The 16072-nt window shown below is 40.2% G+C and overlaps 1 protein-coding gene across 2 annotated transcripts in view; it reads right to left on the minus strand.

The window, feature by feature from the left end:
- slit3 (slit homolog 3 (Drosophila)) overlaps positions 1-16072 on the minus strand; it is a 242678-nt gene that overhangs the window by 116879 nt on the left and 109727 nt on the right. For both annotated transcript variants that reach the window (XM_052086348.1, XM_052086267.1), the window contains one exon: positions 6014-6085. In XM_052086348.1, the coding sequence (XP_051942308.1) occupies positions 6014-6085 (72 nt within the window). The remainder of the gene's footprint in view (positions 1-6013; positions 6086-16072) is intronic.

Below are 16072 nucleotides of genomic sequence, written 5' to 3' on the forward strand. Positions count from 1 at the left end.
TTTTTTGTAAAAATCTAATTTTCACACTATAATATTAAAAACATATGGTAACGACATAATTCAATACAAATTAAGAATGAAAAAGATTTTTGCCATATTTGTTTCTTCAGTTAAATAGACACGCTACACACCTTGACCACCAATGAGTCTATTTTTTAATGATTTTTGGGAGTATGGGGAATGTTTGAAGGCCATTATCGTTTTCTTATGTTGAAATGTGTTAATGTGTATTAAAAAAAAAAAGGTAGCCCCCCAAAAAAGTGGCTAACTGAAAACCTGTCCTCTTCACTGTGGCGCTTAAGTTAAATTTTCCAGAGGGTCCTGCTGAGTGAGTTTTGGGAAGCTGCAGTTGAGGTCCTTAAAATCTGGTGTGTTTTGATGACTTGGGAAAAGGCCAATCTGATGAAGTGATTTACTCCATCAGTATTAAACATGAAAAGAAAACAAACATGCAGAAATAGAATAGCATGAGCAAAGATTCTGCATGGTAGAATTTGAAAATAGATGAATGCAGAGCATAAAAGGTACATTGACAATTTGTCAAGACATTTAGCATTATTTGCCTTTGATTCGAGGCCACTCCGAGTACACACATTGGTAGAAATGAACTTATGTTGAATGGAACCTGCAAATGTCCCGAAGCATAACAAGGTCGATTTTAGCATAATCTTAGTATTCCTCACTATGGTTATTTTGAGGTCCAAAATAAAACATATTCTTAGAAAATATGAATTTCATGTGAAAAAAGCTTTGCTACAATCAAGGAGGCCATAGAGGAGAAATTCATTAATCATTCAAAATAAATAAAGGGGAAAAAAGGTACATAGTCTCCAAAACCACATTTTTGTTTTTATGGGACTGTAAAGTAAAGAATACATGATCAGTCGTTGTCTTGCTTAGAATTATTCGAAAATCTGAACTGAAATGACGGTCAAGTAACACTTGGATTCTGACCTCAGTCATATATCATTCTAAATAAATAGGATTTTTTTTCTGCTCTGGGGAGGGAGGGCACAAAACTGACAAGATGATAGAAAGAAATCAGTGAAAGCTGAAATGAAATTGAGAAAAGCCAAATATAAAGTGGCAAATGAGCCCACTTGAGAGCAACCAATAGAAAAATGTTTGAAATCATTCACGTCTCAAGAGCCCAAAACTATTTTAGAATATCCATGTTAAGAGCAGCTGATCGTAAAAATGCTTCAGGTGAGCCACATTAACAGTGTTGAAAAGAAAATACGTTTGAGATTCTTCACGTTTATTGCTGAAAAATATATATACAGTATATATATAACTTTTTTTTGGATTAGCCAAATCTTCAGTGCTAAATGGGAAATGGCATCATGAACCACATGCAGAGTCCCTCACACAAAACTGCTACTTCTAGTGCACTGAATAGAAAATAGATTGCGATTAGTCACATCAAGAATGCCGAAGAGAACATTTTGTGTGATTAGCAACATCTAGAAAGGCAAGTAAAAATATGCTTGAGAGCGGCCCCGTCTAGAATAATGGCAAAAAGATTTTATTTCAAGACTAGCAATTTCTGAAAAAAGAATCGAAAAATACAGTTTGAGGTAGTTCTAGACTAGAGCGCCAATTCGAAAACAGACACTTCTGGAACACCGAATCGAAAACTTTTGACACTCTACCAGATCCCAAGCGTAGCACATGACACCTAGCATTAGCTTAAACATATCTGCCAGGTTGTCGGGAGCTCCAGGAAAGCAGCGGATTTGAATCAGCTTCAACGGGTTGTAGTGCAGCAAACAGAATCGCACAGGAACGTGGCCACTGGGCAACAGTATAAAAGGAAAGAGGGAGAGAGCAAGTGGGAGAGTGCACGTATCAACGGGTTAAAAAGTGGCAGCCGGCCGCTACCCGCGGCCACAAACAAAGTGAGGATACACGGGGAAAAAAAAAATCGATGCAGTATCCATCAGGGACAGAATGTCATGGAGGTCCCCCCCGCCCCTGCACACACACACACACACACACACACATTTGCTGGCCTAATGGAGCACTGGAGCTTTTTTTTTTTTTAATGGCCCCAGTCACCTTGGCTAATCGAGGGATGGAGGGATGCAGGGAGAATCCCAACGGAGGGCAATTTCAAGGGACGGCAGCATGAGATGCAAGATGGGGGAAAAAAGTGCGTTCTTTTAAATAACAAGTCACTTCAGAGGCAGATAACGTGTGTTAAAAGAAACCATAAAGATAATGCATGTTCTGTCCCTCTTGGTATCGGGCTGCACAAAAAATAATAATAACAATGAAAAAATCAAACGTAATCAGATGACAGGTGCATTTATTTAAAATGTGGATTCTTGAGCAGGATGAACATAATAACTGTGTTGAATGAAGACTGATTTCTTTCTTTTTACTTTTTTATCTACCTTAGTTTCTGTCAAATTATTACTGTTTATGTTTTATGTTCAATAAACAAACAAACAAACAAGGATCACATTTTGAAAGCGGGCAGAGCGACGGCACGGTTGAGTTAAGTGGATAACTGTTCACAATATAGCTCAGGGAGCGTTCCATGTTTAGATTTTTGTTGGCCAACGATTAACACAGATCACTGGCTGGGTATGTGTTGATTTTAGCACAGTCACTTTGGAAAGTGATTCCAAATGAATGCTTGGTGACTGTTTTCGATTGTATCCATGATTTACCTGACAGAGAAACGTGTGAGCTGTCAAAGTTATCTGGACTGCCTCTTATCTTATCTTATCTTATCTGTTACCGTATGAGGAGCTAGCAGGCTAACAGAACGCTTAGACCTTGTACGTAAATTGAAGCTACCTTCTCTTTTTTTACCTTTTACCTGTTCTAATAAAAAAAAACTGCCGAAAGGCAGGAAAATGTCGAAAGGTTTGAAAAACATTTTGAAGCTTGCAAAACTACTTTCCCTCACGATATGAAATTGTCTGTCCGTCTGATCCCTATTCCTTGCCTTCAGAAACACCAATCTGAAAACAGCTTACTTTATGTAACCAAGCAATTGCCTAAAATGGAATCTATCTATCTGTCCGTCCATCCATCCGTCCATCTGCCCGTCTGCCCATCCCTCCCTCCATGCAGCATTGCGCACAAGTGGTTAGCATGTGTGCCTCACAGTTTTTGTGCTTTGGATTTGAATTACTCAGGCTTCCTGTGGCATTCCAAAACCATCCACATTATACAACCGTAAGACAGAAAAGACCAGACTAATATTTAAAGTTACATATCATGATGATTTTTTGTTATTCTTTTCAATTTTTTAAAACATTTTTGGTATGGAGTTATCAAAAACCAATCAAAAGTATTCAAGTTACATTACTAACTACTTTTTTTTAATCTGTAACTATCGTAACTGTATTGGAATAACCAGGGTTGGGAAGGTAACCTTCCCAACCCTGGTTATTGTCTATTTTTCTACATTTGTTAAACACTCTCACACATTCTCAAGCTCAGGTGCATCCACAAATTCACTCTCACACATTTTCGTGCACATACACAAAATTACTGACACAAACAGTGTGACACAATTTCATGCACACACTCTCACATTAACAGACACACACACAGATGCACAAACGCCGGAACAGAGAGAGAGACACACACATATTTTACATTTACACGTGGTCCCACTCTCACACGCAAATTCAAGCATGTGCATATTCTCACATAAACACTCATGCATTCAGTCTCACACATTTTCAGCTGCACACACTCTCACAAACACTCTCACGTCCCCTCGCGTCTCTCGCAGACACACTCGCTCACACTCACAGTCACACTCGCTCACACTCACAGTGCAGTGTAGACACTTTGAGGTCCATTTAACATTAAAGTCATCATCCCCAGCGGTGCTTGGCGACCAGCGCGAATTTACAGCAATCTTGGGGAGAGAGAAGTCACACGGCGCAAGCCAGCCGCTCATGAAGCCCTTCACATCGGTACAATGAAGGCTTTGATACATCTTAATCATCCAAAGAGATGCGGTGTTTCGTCGGCCGCCGTAAATCTTCATTTGAACACAGTAAGGTGTTGATAATAAGCAGATGGAAGCTGACTTTCTGCTTGAACCCTTCACTTTAACTCACTGCTCCAGTCGTTTTGTGATGACACCACAAGACACCACAACACTACAACCGCCAAATGAAACTAATGAGGACGTGTCTTATGTCAGATTAAAAAAAAAAAAAAAAAAAGACGGATGCAGACAATCTCATTTGACCAAACGTCTTTGCTGCGATGATGATTTATTCACCTGCATGCTGCCATCCTTTCTTGTTTACAACCCTACATCCCATTTAAGTCGATCAATATTCTGTACATTTCATATGTATAAATATTGTCAAGGTCACATTTCTTGTATGGGCATGGAAAAATCACTGCATCATCAAATATGTTTCATCTGCTGGATGACAATCTATTATTTGATCTACGTAAATACATTTCTCCCACGGATGTTAATTTACCCAACCACAAATGGGAGGTGGCCACATTTGTACCAGAATATTTTTTGAATAATATTAAACCGTGACATAGTGGTTGCCTTGTTAATAACAATAACAATACAATACAATACATGCTGATTTATATAGCGCTTTCACAACAGCATAGTAGAGCTCTCTCGTTCTAGAACAGTGAGAATGTTTCAGAGGAGATCACTATTAATCGTTTTCACTTCATTAGTCTGAAAATTTTAATTCATTGACTGCAAATAACGTTCGTTCATCAATCTATGCCGGCGGAGAATGAAATGCTTTTCCACCATGCTTGGGTCAAGGTAGACAAACAACAAGACTGCTCGTGTTCTGGATTCAAATCAAGGCAGAATATACAGGCACTGCTGCTGCAAAAAAGAAAAATTCCTCGCTTCTATTTCCAACATCCTACATTTGTAAATTCTGATTTTCTCCAATGCAGACTTGACAAAAGTGACACACCTGGGTGTCATGTCACCCAAGATTCGGTAAAAATAAGCACGGAGCTCCTGCTAATTACAAAAACTCCATTCATCGTAAGGGTGAATTGGATTTGAATAATTTGTTTTAATTTGTTTCAGTGTCACAAGCTCACGCGCGCAGGCCGATTCCATGCATGCAACTGACAACGTTGTTTGTTGCCAAAAGTGCCAATATCGCCTCTCCACATCAGGTGTGCACGATCAGTTGTTATTGATGAGCGGCATGGATCGGGCGGCCATCGATCAGGGTATTGGTGATTAGGCTGTCATGAATAAAAGGCAAGAGGCTATGGAGTTTTTGTTTTTCACGCAAGGGCCAAAACATCTTGAGATGAGGAAAACAAGAGGAATGCAAAGATGGTGATTAAAAGTGAGGATGAGGAGGTGACAAAGAGGTGATGGATAAACATGTTGATGACAAACAACAAACTACGCTGAGGTAGAAAATGTGTTGAAAAACTTTCACACATGAAAAAAATAAGCGCCAAATCTGTGACGGTAAGTGCTCAGACAGAGAGACTTCTTTTATGTCTCCACTCGGGCTGAATAATTTTGAAAAATACTGTTATTGTGCTTGTGATAATATGCCGTCATTTTTTTCCCAAGGTCCTCTTCCCATGTATTGTTTTAACAAGCAATAATAATATTATAACATTGCCTGAACAGTTATTAAAGAACTGATGATGGTAAAAGTTTGACTGACATTTTTTTTCTATTTTCCTTTTCCAATGTGCCGAAGCAGATTATGTTCAACATCATTGTACCTTTTATGATGTACAACATCATCATTCCTGTCATAAGTTGTTTATAAAAGCTACATAGAAATATTTCATCCCCCAAAAATCAAGTTACCATTCCACTGAAGTGAAAATATTTGAGTTGCCTTAAAAATACACTCGACACCGTTTTCCCTGTGTTGAGAGTGTCACATTTGATGTTAGCATACATCAAGCCATAAAAGTCACACGTGTTTGTCCTGGCAGGTCCATCCATGTGCAGGTTTTGTGAAATAATAAAAATGACATGACAGGAAGTCATGGGAATATTTGCACTTACAGGTTCTTGACGCTGGTGATTCCTCTGAAGGCTTTCCTCGGCACCGCCTGGATCTGGTTCTCGCTCAGGTCTCTGGAGGGAAAGAGAAAGCCAAGGCTATAAGTTCCCAACGGTGAAGCTAACCACAAGCAGTTGGTGACACAAGGCCAAAGGAACAAAGAAACAGATGGGATGGAATGACATTTATGATGACATGCAAATAGCCTCAAAGACCAAAGATCGAATTGAAATGGATACTGTTGGATGTATGTGACTCTGTAGCTTGTCCATGGTAGGGTGAAAAAAAAGAAAGAAAAAAAACACATTCCCCTTCCATTTTTTTTAAGCCCTTGCTGATTTTTATTGTCCACGTTGACTTTGGCTCAGCGCATCTGACTTATGGCATGTGTAATGAATGTATACACTCTATGAGTCAGAACAATTGTGACATGACGCAGCGGGTGGCCGTTGACTGCATCGGCAAGACAGCAGCAGCCAGGGCACAATGAGATGAGACAAAAGCGAAAAAGAAATGCTTTGGATGAGCTAATTGTCTGTCGTCGGCCTTCGGGCCGATCTATTTGTCAAACTTTTAGCCACTGCGCCTACATATATGGGAAGAACCACTGGCTGTTCCTGTAACAGAAATACTCAAGTGCAGTAATGGAAAAAGGCTCTCATCAGTTTATTTTGATTGGCATAATTGAAGATCTGTATTTTCTATTCCAATAGTTGCTGTAACTATTCTCGACTGCTGTTGTTATTGATTTGGAACTATACCCGCATATGTGTGAAACGTATCCACGTACACATTATATGCAGAGGAATAAAAATCATCCCGATCCAGTGATTCAATTGAGTGAGCATACAAAACACAAAGAAAAAAAGAAAAAAAAAGAAATCAGTGCTTTCACTCGTAGACCATCATTGGTCATTACATGACTGACTGAACGAATTCACATCACTTGGCCATGAAGCTAAAAATTGAGCTCAGATGTATCCTGTTTCAATGGGTTATCTATCCAGGGGTCCAGCTAAGTTCCATAGATTGTACAGGATTTGGAAAATACATTCCTGGCGATACAAGGTCTCACAATTGACGGAACATCGTGCCAACAAGTTCGTTTTGCTAATTGCTCTTCTCTCTCCTGAACCAATTCTACACAGGCAGAGTATGAAGACGGGACTCATTCATTGCATGAGAGGAGTCCATTTGTCAAATAAAGGGGACACATTTTGAGAAATGCATTTCATTTTTTTATTTTTGGGTGTCTTGCATACAAATGATATCTGGAGTTCCTTTCCATTGTTTTGTATTTTTTGGTGGCTTGCATACAAATAATCTCTGGAGTCCCTGCCCACCTATCGACTGTGAAATTAAACAAAGTTCATCTTTGCTTTACTTTGGAGTCAGCCGGTTCCCCTCTAAATACCTCCAGTTGCTCCAAAATGTGGTCCTTTGCTTCTTAACTGCAGCATGTAAGAGGGAGCATCGAACTCTGGCCTCCCTCCACTGGCTACCACTGAACATATGACTTGGACCCTTATTTTAACGCCTTATTTCTTTTTATTGTTTTAATGTACGTTATGTTCAATTCGTATGTTCGTATGCGAGCTTCACTTGGGAGAGTATTTGGTCGAACAAAAGGATTTCTTTTGGGGGGCGGGAGGGGATTTGTTGTGGTTTTGGATGTTTCCCTCTCTGGCTGCTTGTTTTGTTTGACGCGTCCCACTTGGCTGATGGGGAGAATGAATGTGCGGTGCATCAAAGTGGAATGCGTCGGTCGGAAAACACGCTCGCGCAGGCGGCATGCATGACAAGCTGGAATGGAATCATGTTGTTTTATTGTGCAGCTCGGTCAGGATACATTGTATATGTTCATTCTACTGGTTTTTGACTCATTTACACCAAGGTGGTTTTCTTTCTTGTCTTCTGCCTGTCATTTTGACCGAGCAAATAGAAACATACATTCCGAGCTCTGTCGCTTTCTATTATCCGTCACCCGGGCATTGTTTATCTGCTTTAATAACTGTACGAACACATCTATCATGGGTGGTGGTGGGTTTTTCCCCTGTGATTTGCAGCTCGCTGTGGAACAAAATACAATCAGGAGAAAGAAACAGGCATGATAAGTTACATGACAATACAGATGATTTCTTTGTACAATAATTAAAAGCTTTGTTTAGAATCCATCATGTTTTTGTATTGTCTACAAAAGCCCTTCAAAATCCATAGTAGTGTCGCTGGAGTCCAGCAGATTTTAGCGTGCTATGCCAAGAACCCAATGGATTTTGAGCTGTGGTCATAAAATTATTGCGCGATGGCAACGCGACCGCTTTTCAACCCAATCTCCTTCAGATGTTCAGATTGCATGGCCCCATGCCGAGAACCGTATCGATTCAGAATGATGGATGATCCCAGATTGCTGGGGACTATAAAACTGTCTTTTGGGGACGCAGACATTTTCCGAATTTTCCCCCAACAGCAGGACCAAAGCGATCCGATAAGCAAGGATATAACTTTTTTTCAGAACAAGTGCTAGTAATTACTTTTGAGTCCTTACCAATACTGAGCACTAATACCTTCAGAATGAATGCCTTGATTTTCTTGCAATTTTGGTAAATCTGTATAAAATACTGTTCAAAACACAAACATTACTATTTGTTATATAATCGTTCTACATAGGATTCAATGCAATGTGTGTTAGTGTTTCCTATTTAAAGGTTCATACATTTTAGCAAGGATCATGGAAGTTTACACACAATTTTCTTTTGCGGGCCATATTATATGATGTGACAGGCCTGATCTGGCCCACGGGCCTTGAGTTTGACACTTGAATCTCTCGCAGCTAAAGGTGTGTGCTTGTTAGATTAACTACACATCTGTTATTCTAAATAAGGTCATTTTATTTATAGCTCATTTCTTCCATTTCTTCAGACGCAAAATCACAACTGTGAATAGCATTCCCGCACCTCCCAAAAAACCCTGCTAAAGTATATTACTAAAAATTATGAAAAGAATGTACATTGACAACAATCAAATGCATTTAAAGCATTGAAAAACAAAATTTTCTAAAATGATTGACAGAAAGCGGTTGGGGGGAGTCGTAGTGTTATAGAATTGTTATAGTTCGGCAATATTCAGAACCCCTAAAATACAGTCTATACATTTTACCACAATACATGAAAATGATGAGGTTTTAGACCTGAAGAGGCAACCAAAAAGATGATTCATTTGATGCCTGCGAAAAAGATCAGCGCGATAAGAGGAACTTCAAGAACCAACAGTGCTACTTTTGAACACTTAGATGTGTATCGTGTCCTCGTGTAAACAGCAGTCTCTCCTCTCATCTCATCATGACTTCATACCTGCTGACCTTTGAGCACAGAGAAGGCCATCTGCAACAAGAGGCCTAACCCTGAACCCCTGAAAAGGACACCAGCTGATAGACCAGACACACAAACACACAAGAATTGCTTGGCTTATGTGTGGGCTGAGAAGTCTCTTCACCTGCAATTTGCCACTATGTTTCAATTTGCTCTTCTGCGCTGACACCAAATGGAGGGGACAAAGTCAACAGATCCAAATTCAGCCTGGCAAGCCAGTATGACGTGCAATCAATTCTCCCCATAGGGGGCTAAAGTACTCACATTGTTGGAGGAGGAAAAAAAAACTAGTTGTGAACTCACAATTTCAAGGCGAAAATTGTTTTTATGCTGAGCATTTCAACAATCTATCCATCCATCCATTTTTCGATCTGCTTCATCCTCACAATGGTCACGGGTGATGCTGGAGCATATCCCAGCTGTCTTCTGGCAGTAGGCGGGGGACAGCCTGAACCGGTTGCCAGCCAATCGCAGGGCACACAAAGACGAACAACCATTCACGCTCACAAGCACATCTAGGGACACTTTAGTGTTCAATCAGCTTGCCACGCGTGTTTTTGGAATGTAGGAGGAAATCGCAGTACCCGGAGAAAACCCACGGAGGCATGGAGAGAACATGCAAACACCACACAGGGAGGACAGAGTTAGAATGGAACCCTGCAACTCTGCACTGTGAGGTCGACGTGCTAACCACTGGACTGCCGCATTGTAACGACATGTTTTTTTGCTGTTGTGAAATTTGGCTTTGCCACATTTCACTTCATATAAATAATAGTCAGCGAAACTAATTGTCCCTCGCATTGTCCCCCAGAATTAAGTCAATCAACTCAGCAAGTCGTTTTGGCACAAATGACTTGGTTGTTTTACTCTGCTAAAATTGTTGTCATGAATATCAACAATATATTTTAAAGTTGTTTTTTTGCCTTTTTTTATAGCACACTCTGTACTTAATATAATATTTGTTTTTAAAAAAGTTTGACTAGAAGTATGACGACTGATTAAATTCCTCTACTTAGGTAAAGGATTGACAGACAGGATGCAATATGCAAATGTATTTTACTGAAAATACACTTGCTTATCACTGCATCTCTCGATTTACCATTTTCTAACCGTTTTTTTGTTATTTTTTTTTCATTTTTTTGTAGAAAATTATTTTCTGGAAGTTGTATGATTGTGCAGTGAAATGTCATCAAAGAATTATTCAATACTTTTTAGTTTTTATTTTTTAAATTAGCCTCTGGATTGCTCAATGTATATTTGCTTGGAATATCTTTTTTTTTTTTAAACGAAGAAAATTTGACTAAATGCCAAACAAAACCCCCAAATTGAGATGCTTTCAGGTTTGAACTTCTCCCACTGTGTTGTGTGGAAAGCAATTGTCGTTCGTATTTCAGACCTTCTGTCGTGTTTCTTTTACCTCATCTGTTTGAAAGGTGCAAAGGTTTGGCACATGTGTGTGCATTCGCTCCCAGTGAACACATCCAACATATTAACTTCCATTATTCATGTGAAGATAATAATAACAGCTGGTAGGTCGACCCTACGTCGCCGAGGATATTACTGTTAACCCCCTGCAGACAGTGACACGCAGCAAACACACTCGCACGTCGCGCAAGTTTAACACTGTGTGTGTGTGAGAGTGTGTGTGTGTCTCACTGCATCAATATTAGTCCATTTGTGTTCATAAACACACAAAGTGGGCTTGAGATATAAACTGGATACACCCTCAGGCTTGTTGACAAAAGAAATATGAACCTATTTGATCCTATACATCCAAACACATTACAGAGGTCTCAAGATGACAGAGAAGCCAAATTGTGCATGCATGGACATAAATATATTAGGAGTGCAACAATTTGAATTGGAAAATCACTGATTCAAGTGAACCATAATATTGGATTGAGTATCTAATTGTGTTTTAATCAAGAGAAAGCCCCATACATGTATACATCCATCCGCTTTATCCTCACAAGGGTCACGGGGGGTGCTGGAGCTTATCCCAGCTGTCTTCGGGTAGTAGCTGGGGGACATCCTGAACCGGTTGCCAGCTAATAGCATGCCACACAGAGTCGAATAACCATCCGCGGTCACACTCACACCTATGGACAATTTGAAGTGTTCAATCAGCCTGCCATGCATGTTTTTGGAATGTGCGAGGAAACCAGAGTACCCAGAGAAACCCCTGACAGACACGAGGAGTACATGCAAACTCCACACAGGAAGGCCAGAGACCGTAGGCCAGGAAGCTTGAGGGTTCTGCGCAGTATCCTTGCTGTTCCCAGCACTGCACATTTCTGGACTGAGATGTCCGATGTTGTTAGCGGGATCTGTTGCAACCACTCATCTAGTTTGGGGGTCACTGCGCCGAGTGCTCCGACCACCACAGGCACGACTGTCACCTTTACCTTCCAGGCTCTCTCCAGGCTAATATACTGTATATATATATATATATATATATATATATATATATATATATATATATATATATGTGTGTGTGTGTGTGTGTGTGTGTGTAAAGGTGTGAGTTTAACGATAAAGACAGGGGCGACACTTGGCTCTGCTCCAGGGGAAGCCATGAAGATGAGATGAAGAAAGGGAAGGGAACTCTGGGAATGTCGCCTGTGAAATCCGAGCCACTTTCAAATGGAAACCTTACTCGTCCTACCCGCCCTTCATCTTCCTCCAGTCTCCCCTTCCCTCCCTGGGGGGCTGTAACCACATTTAATACTCTTCTATAAAGACAGTAATAAATATTGACTGCTGGCCAGCTCAAAGCGGTTCTTACTTTCGAAGCTGCCTGGTGAAGGCTAAAAGTGGTCGTGGGTACAAACTACGATGCAACGCTTTGCCTAGTGAGAAATCTAGGCCTGTTTGTTTTGACGCATAGCAGACCTACATGCTTGAAATGAAGTAAAACGCATGAAATGTGATCAATTCCCGCAGCACAAGTGATGATCACAGCAAAATGCTCTGGAGTCACAGGATAATGAGTGGAATCTCCGATGCAGATGTAAACGATTCTGAATCGATACATGAATCCTCTTAACTGACTGACAATGAATACATGTTAAAATCCAGTAATTGCAATGTAATTCAAAACCCAAACCACACGAGAGAAAATATGAGGACATGACTTTAAAATCTTGATCCGCCGCATCATCTTTCTGCAATCAACATTTAGCCAGTGTGATAGCACTGCTTTATTGAGCCTAAATTTGCACATCAATGACCAAACCTGCTGTATTTTGCCAATTTCAATACAGACAATTGAAACACCACTATTGCCTTGTATAAGTAACTGGTAAAGTATTTGGGTGATGAACAAAAACACGTGAAGAGTTAGTACTTCAGAGAGGTCCAGGAATCTTTTAGGGAGGGGTTCTGAATCTGATTGGATGAGTACCCACCACATTTGTTTTTTGATTTGACATTTTTGCAAGTTGGGCACAAAAAAGGAAGACACAAGTAGGCACAAGAACCGCTTAGTTTCAGAAATTACACTCCGCTCAAAAGTACTGTAATGGTACACTAAAACATTTGGACTTGACATCCAAGGGCGTAACCAGAAAATTGGCCAAGTGTGGTCGGTCGTACATGTGTGCGTGTCATTGTTTATCATACCATGCATAAGTCAGGGTTTCATGAAATAATTCACACGTCCAGAATGATACCTATCACACTCAAAATCAAGCAGAAATAAATCTAAGCAATAATAAAGTTTGCTGAGCTTACTTCGCGAGATAATGACACTCTCTTTGCTGTTGCTTTGTTGTTGAAACTCAAAGCCTACTTCTATCTCATGCTGACTGATTAGCTCGGTAACAGCCAATCAGAATGCTCGTCACAGACAAGCAACTCCATTTTGCGTACTCGTTGATTCAAATCAATTCACATCTAAAATTAACACAAATCTCTTCTTCACAATTCTAAATGTCGGATATGACGGATATATGTGCATTTTATTTGATGAAATCATAAGTGTGATAAACAATGACTTCTCGGCCCTGGTTGTGGTGTTTATTTTATGGCTATGGTCTTGAAGTAATGATATGTATGCTCTTAATGCATATTCTTTTCGTACTTGCATTCAGACCAATTGAAAATCTGTTCTTTAAATGTGCCGTTAATACAATTAAACTTGTGGCAGAGTATTAAAGGATCTACGAATACAGTAAATATTCCCATCCCCAGAATTCTATGCAAAGGAATATCCTTCACCCGGAATAAAAACCTATGCATTAACATTTTGACTACGATGTTACATGTTACCAGAAGCGGAAATTCCACTACCCGTAACCCGGATGATGGGTCTAATGCCCACCCGATGCGACGGAAAAGACAACGCTGAAACTGAACTGAAAGTTTTCACTTCGCGTTTTTCGATCATCAGATTCTAAACGACGATGTGCAAGTGAGTTTGTATTGCCGTGCATTTTATTGTAATTGTGAATGATTTTAACTTTATTCACTTACGTCCTGTAGAATGCGGCATTAGCTTAAAAGCAGCACCCACTCGACACGACCGAAGAAACGTGTTCGCTTCGCCGTTTTCATTCATCAGATTCGAAAGGAAGACGTCTAAGCGACTTTTTATTGCCGTGCGTTGTACTGTAATTGCGAAAGATTTTAACTTTATTCACTTACGTCGTGTAGATCATCGCATCGAAAGGTAGAATAACTGTAACAACTGGAGCGGAGCGCGTGAAATGCATCCGTTTGAGCGAGGCTGGACACAAAGTTAAAAAGATCCAGCAGACACTTGGAGTCGGAAAGACGCAAATCTACGAAACTTTAAACAACAAGGCATCGATTCAACTCCTGATGACAAGCCACCATCCAGCAAGGAAGCAATGCAAATGGCAACAAAAATCCTTCAGTATGCACAAAAATTACCAGACATCGGTGATCAACGGGACAGTTACTTGCAACTAGCAAGAAAACTGTATGACACGCAGGCAGACGTTGTCATAAACCAAAGAATGCATCCAACAAAACAATCCAAAATACATATTTTTTTCCCAAGACAGAAAAAAATAAATATTAAAATACTGTATGTATTTTACTGTTGTGATTTTTTTGATACACCCGTATTGCAGTTTTTGGACAGTATATTTTTATATTTTATTGATTGTGTTGTTACACGTGCATTTTGTCAAAATACTTGCAGGTTCATAAAGGACATGCTGATTTCCCAAATGAGGAATTTCTGTTATCAGGACAAATTGGACAGCGCAAACACGAGTCCGTACTAGAGAATATTTACTGTACTGCATCTATGGAAAAATGGCAGGAAAATCACAAATGTCAAAAATTTCCCCGAAATATAGGGGTGCCCAGAGAGTAACAAGGGGTGGCCTTGGACAAGAGAGCAACATTTCAGGTTTACTTCCAGATACTGACATCTGGTTTGGATACACAACGATGCTCAGTTGCAGACTTGGAGTTTTGCCTGTAAAAGAGGAGTTCAAACGCAAAAGCAGACATCTGGTTTCTTTTTTTGGAGAACATATACAGTATATATATATGTATATATATATATATATATATATATATATATATATATACTATAGATAGATATATGCTATTTTAAATTAATAAAAAGTAAGCAATGAGGCTGATTTTTAAAATGAAAACAAACAAAAACTCTTTTGAAGTACATATCCTTGCCAACAGTCGTTTGCGTGTATGTCGACTTCGCATCGTACAAGATAACGAGCCACTTGAATATTTTGTGCCACAGTCAGGAAGAAGAATTAAAAGAAAAATGACTTCCTGTCTGTGAGAGTTTCCCATAAAGCTTGTCCTCTGTGTTATGTAGGACACACTGAATGGCCTGCCTTATTCAGCTTCTTTCATTTCTCAAGATTTGTCACCATTCGCTCCAGTGTGTGCCCTTGCTTCCTCTGGTAGCGGCCACCACGCACATAACAACCCCTCCCACCCACTGTGATTTAATTAAGTGGCTGCTTTCCGAATAAAAATATGGCTCCCTCTATTGATCATGGCGGATGGAAGCTGACAGGCCGGGCTAGCTGGGACGGCCGCTTTCCTAACTCGCTCTATTGTATGGATCTGTGCGTGTGCATGCACGTGAATCATCAGGGAGCTGTTGCATCTAAATCAAACTAAGCATTCTCAAAAGCTCTCCTGGGCTCCTGCAAATCCCTTAGACGCTCACAAACACACACACACCTGGACAGACAATCTCACACACACCACACACACACACATTCCTTTGAAACACACCTCACATCGGCATTGGTAATAGACACTGTCTGCACTTTTCCCTTGCCTGCATGTGTCTCTGCGCCCATCGCTCCATGTAAGGCTGTAAGTATCTATTAGCTTTTGTCAATGCTGTAATTAAATTGGACAGCTTAATGCAATTCTCTGTGATCCATAGGCCTTTATGGTTATAAAAGCTTTTCTGGCCCCCAGCCAGAAACGGGACACCCACTAAAATTTAGATGCCTTACAAGCTGGGACAAAAGAAATTTATTGTCAGAGGGTTGAGGTGCACAGGCCGCTGTTTGTGATGGGTTAATCCGCTGGCACATTCTGTACGTGACACTATTTTGTTACGATACTTTTTCATATTGGTAGTGCTGTATGTGGGATGAAGTGATATTGCAGGGATCCACTTGCCTCAAGTGCTTTGGCCTAAATGCCACTCGAGCCTCTTGATCAGTCCCA

This window comes from Hippocampus zosterae, chromosome 1 (genome assembly GCF_025434085.1).
Source record: "Hippocampus zosterae strain Florida chromosome 1, ASM2543408v3, whole genome shotgun sequence".
Taxonomy (NCBI): Eukaryota; Metazoa; Chordata; class Actinopteri; order Syngnathiformes; family Syngnathidae; genus Hippocampus; species Hippocampus zosterae.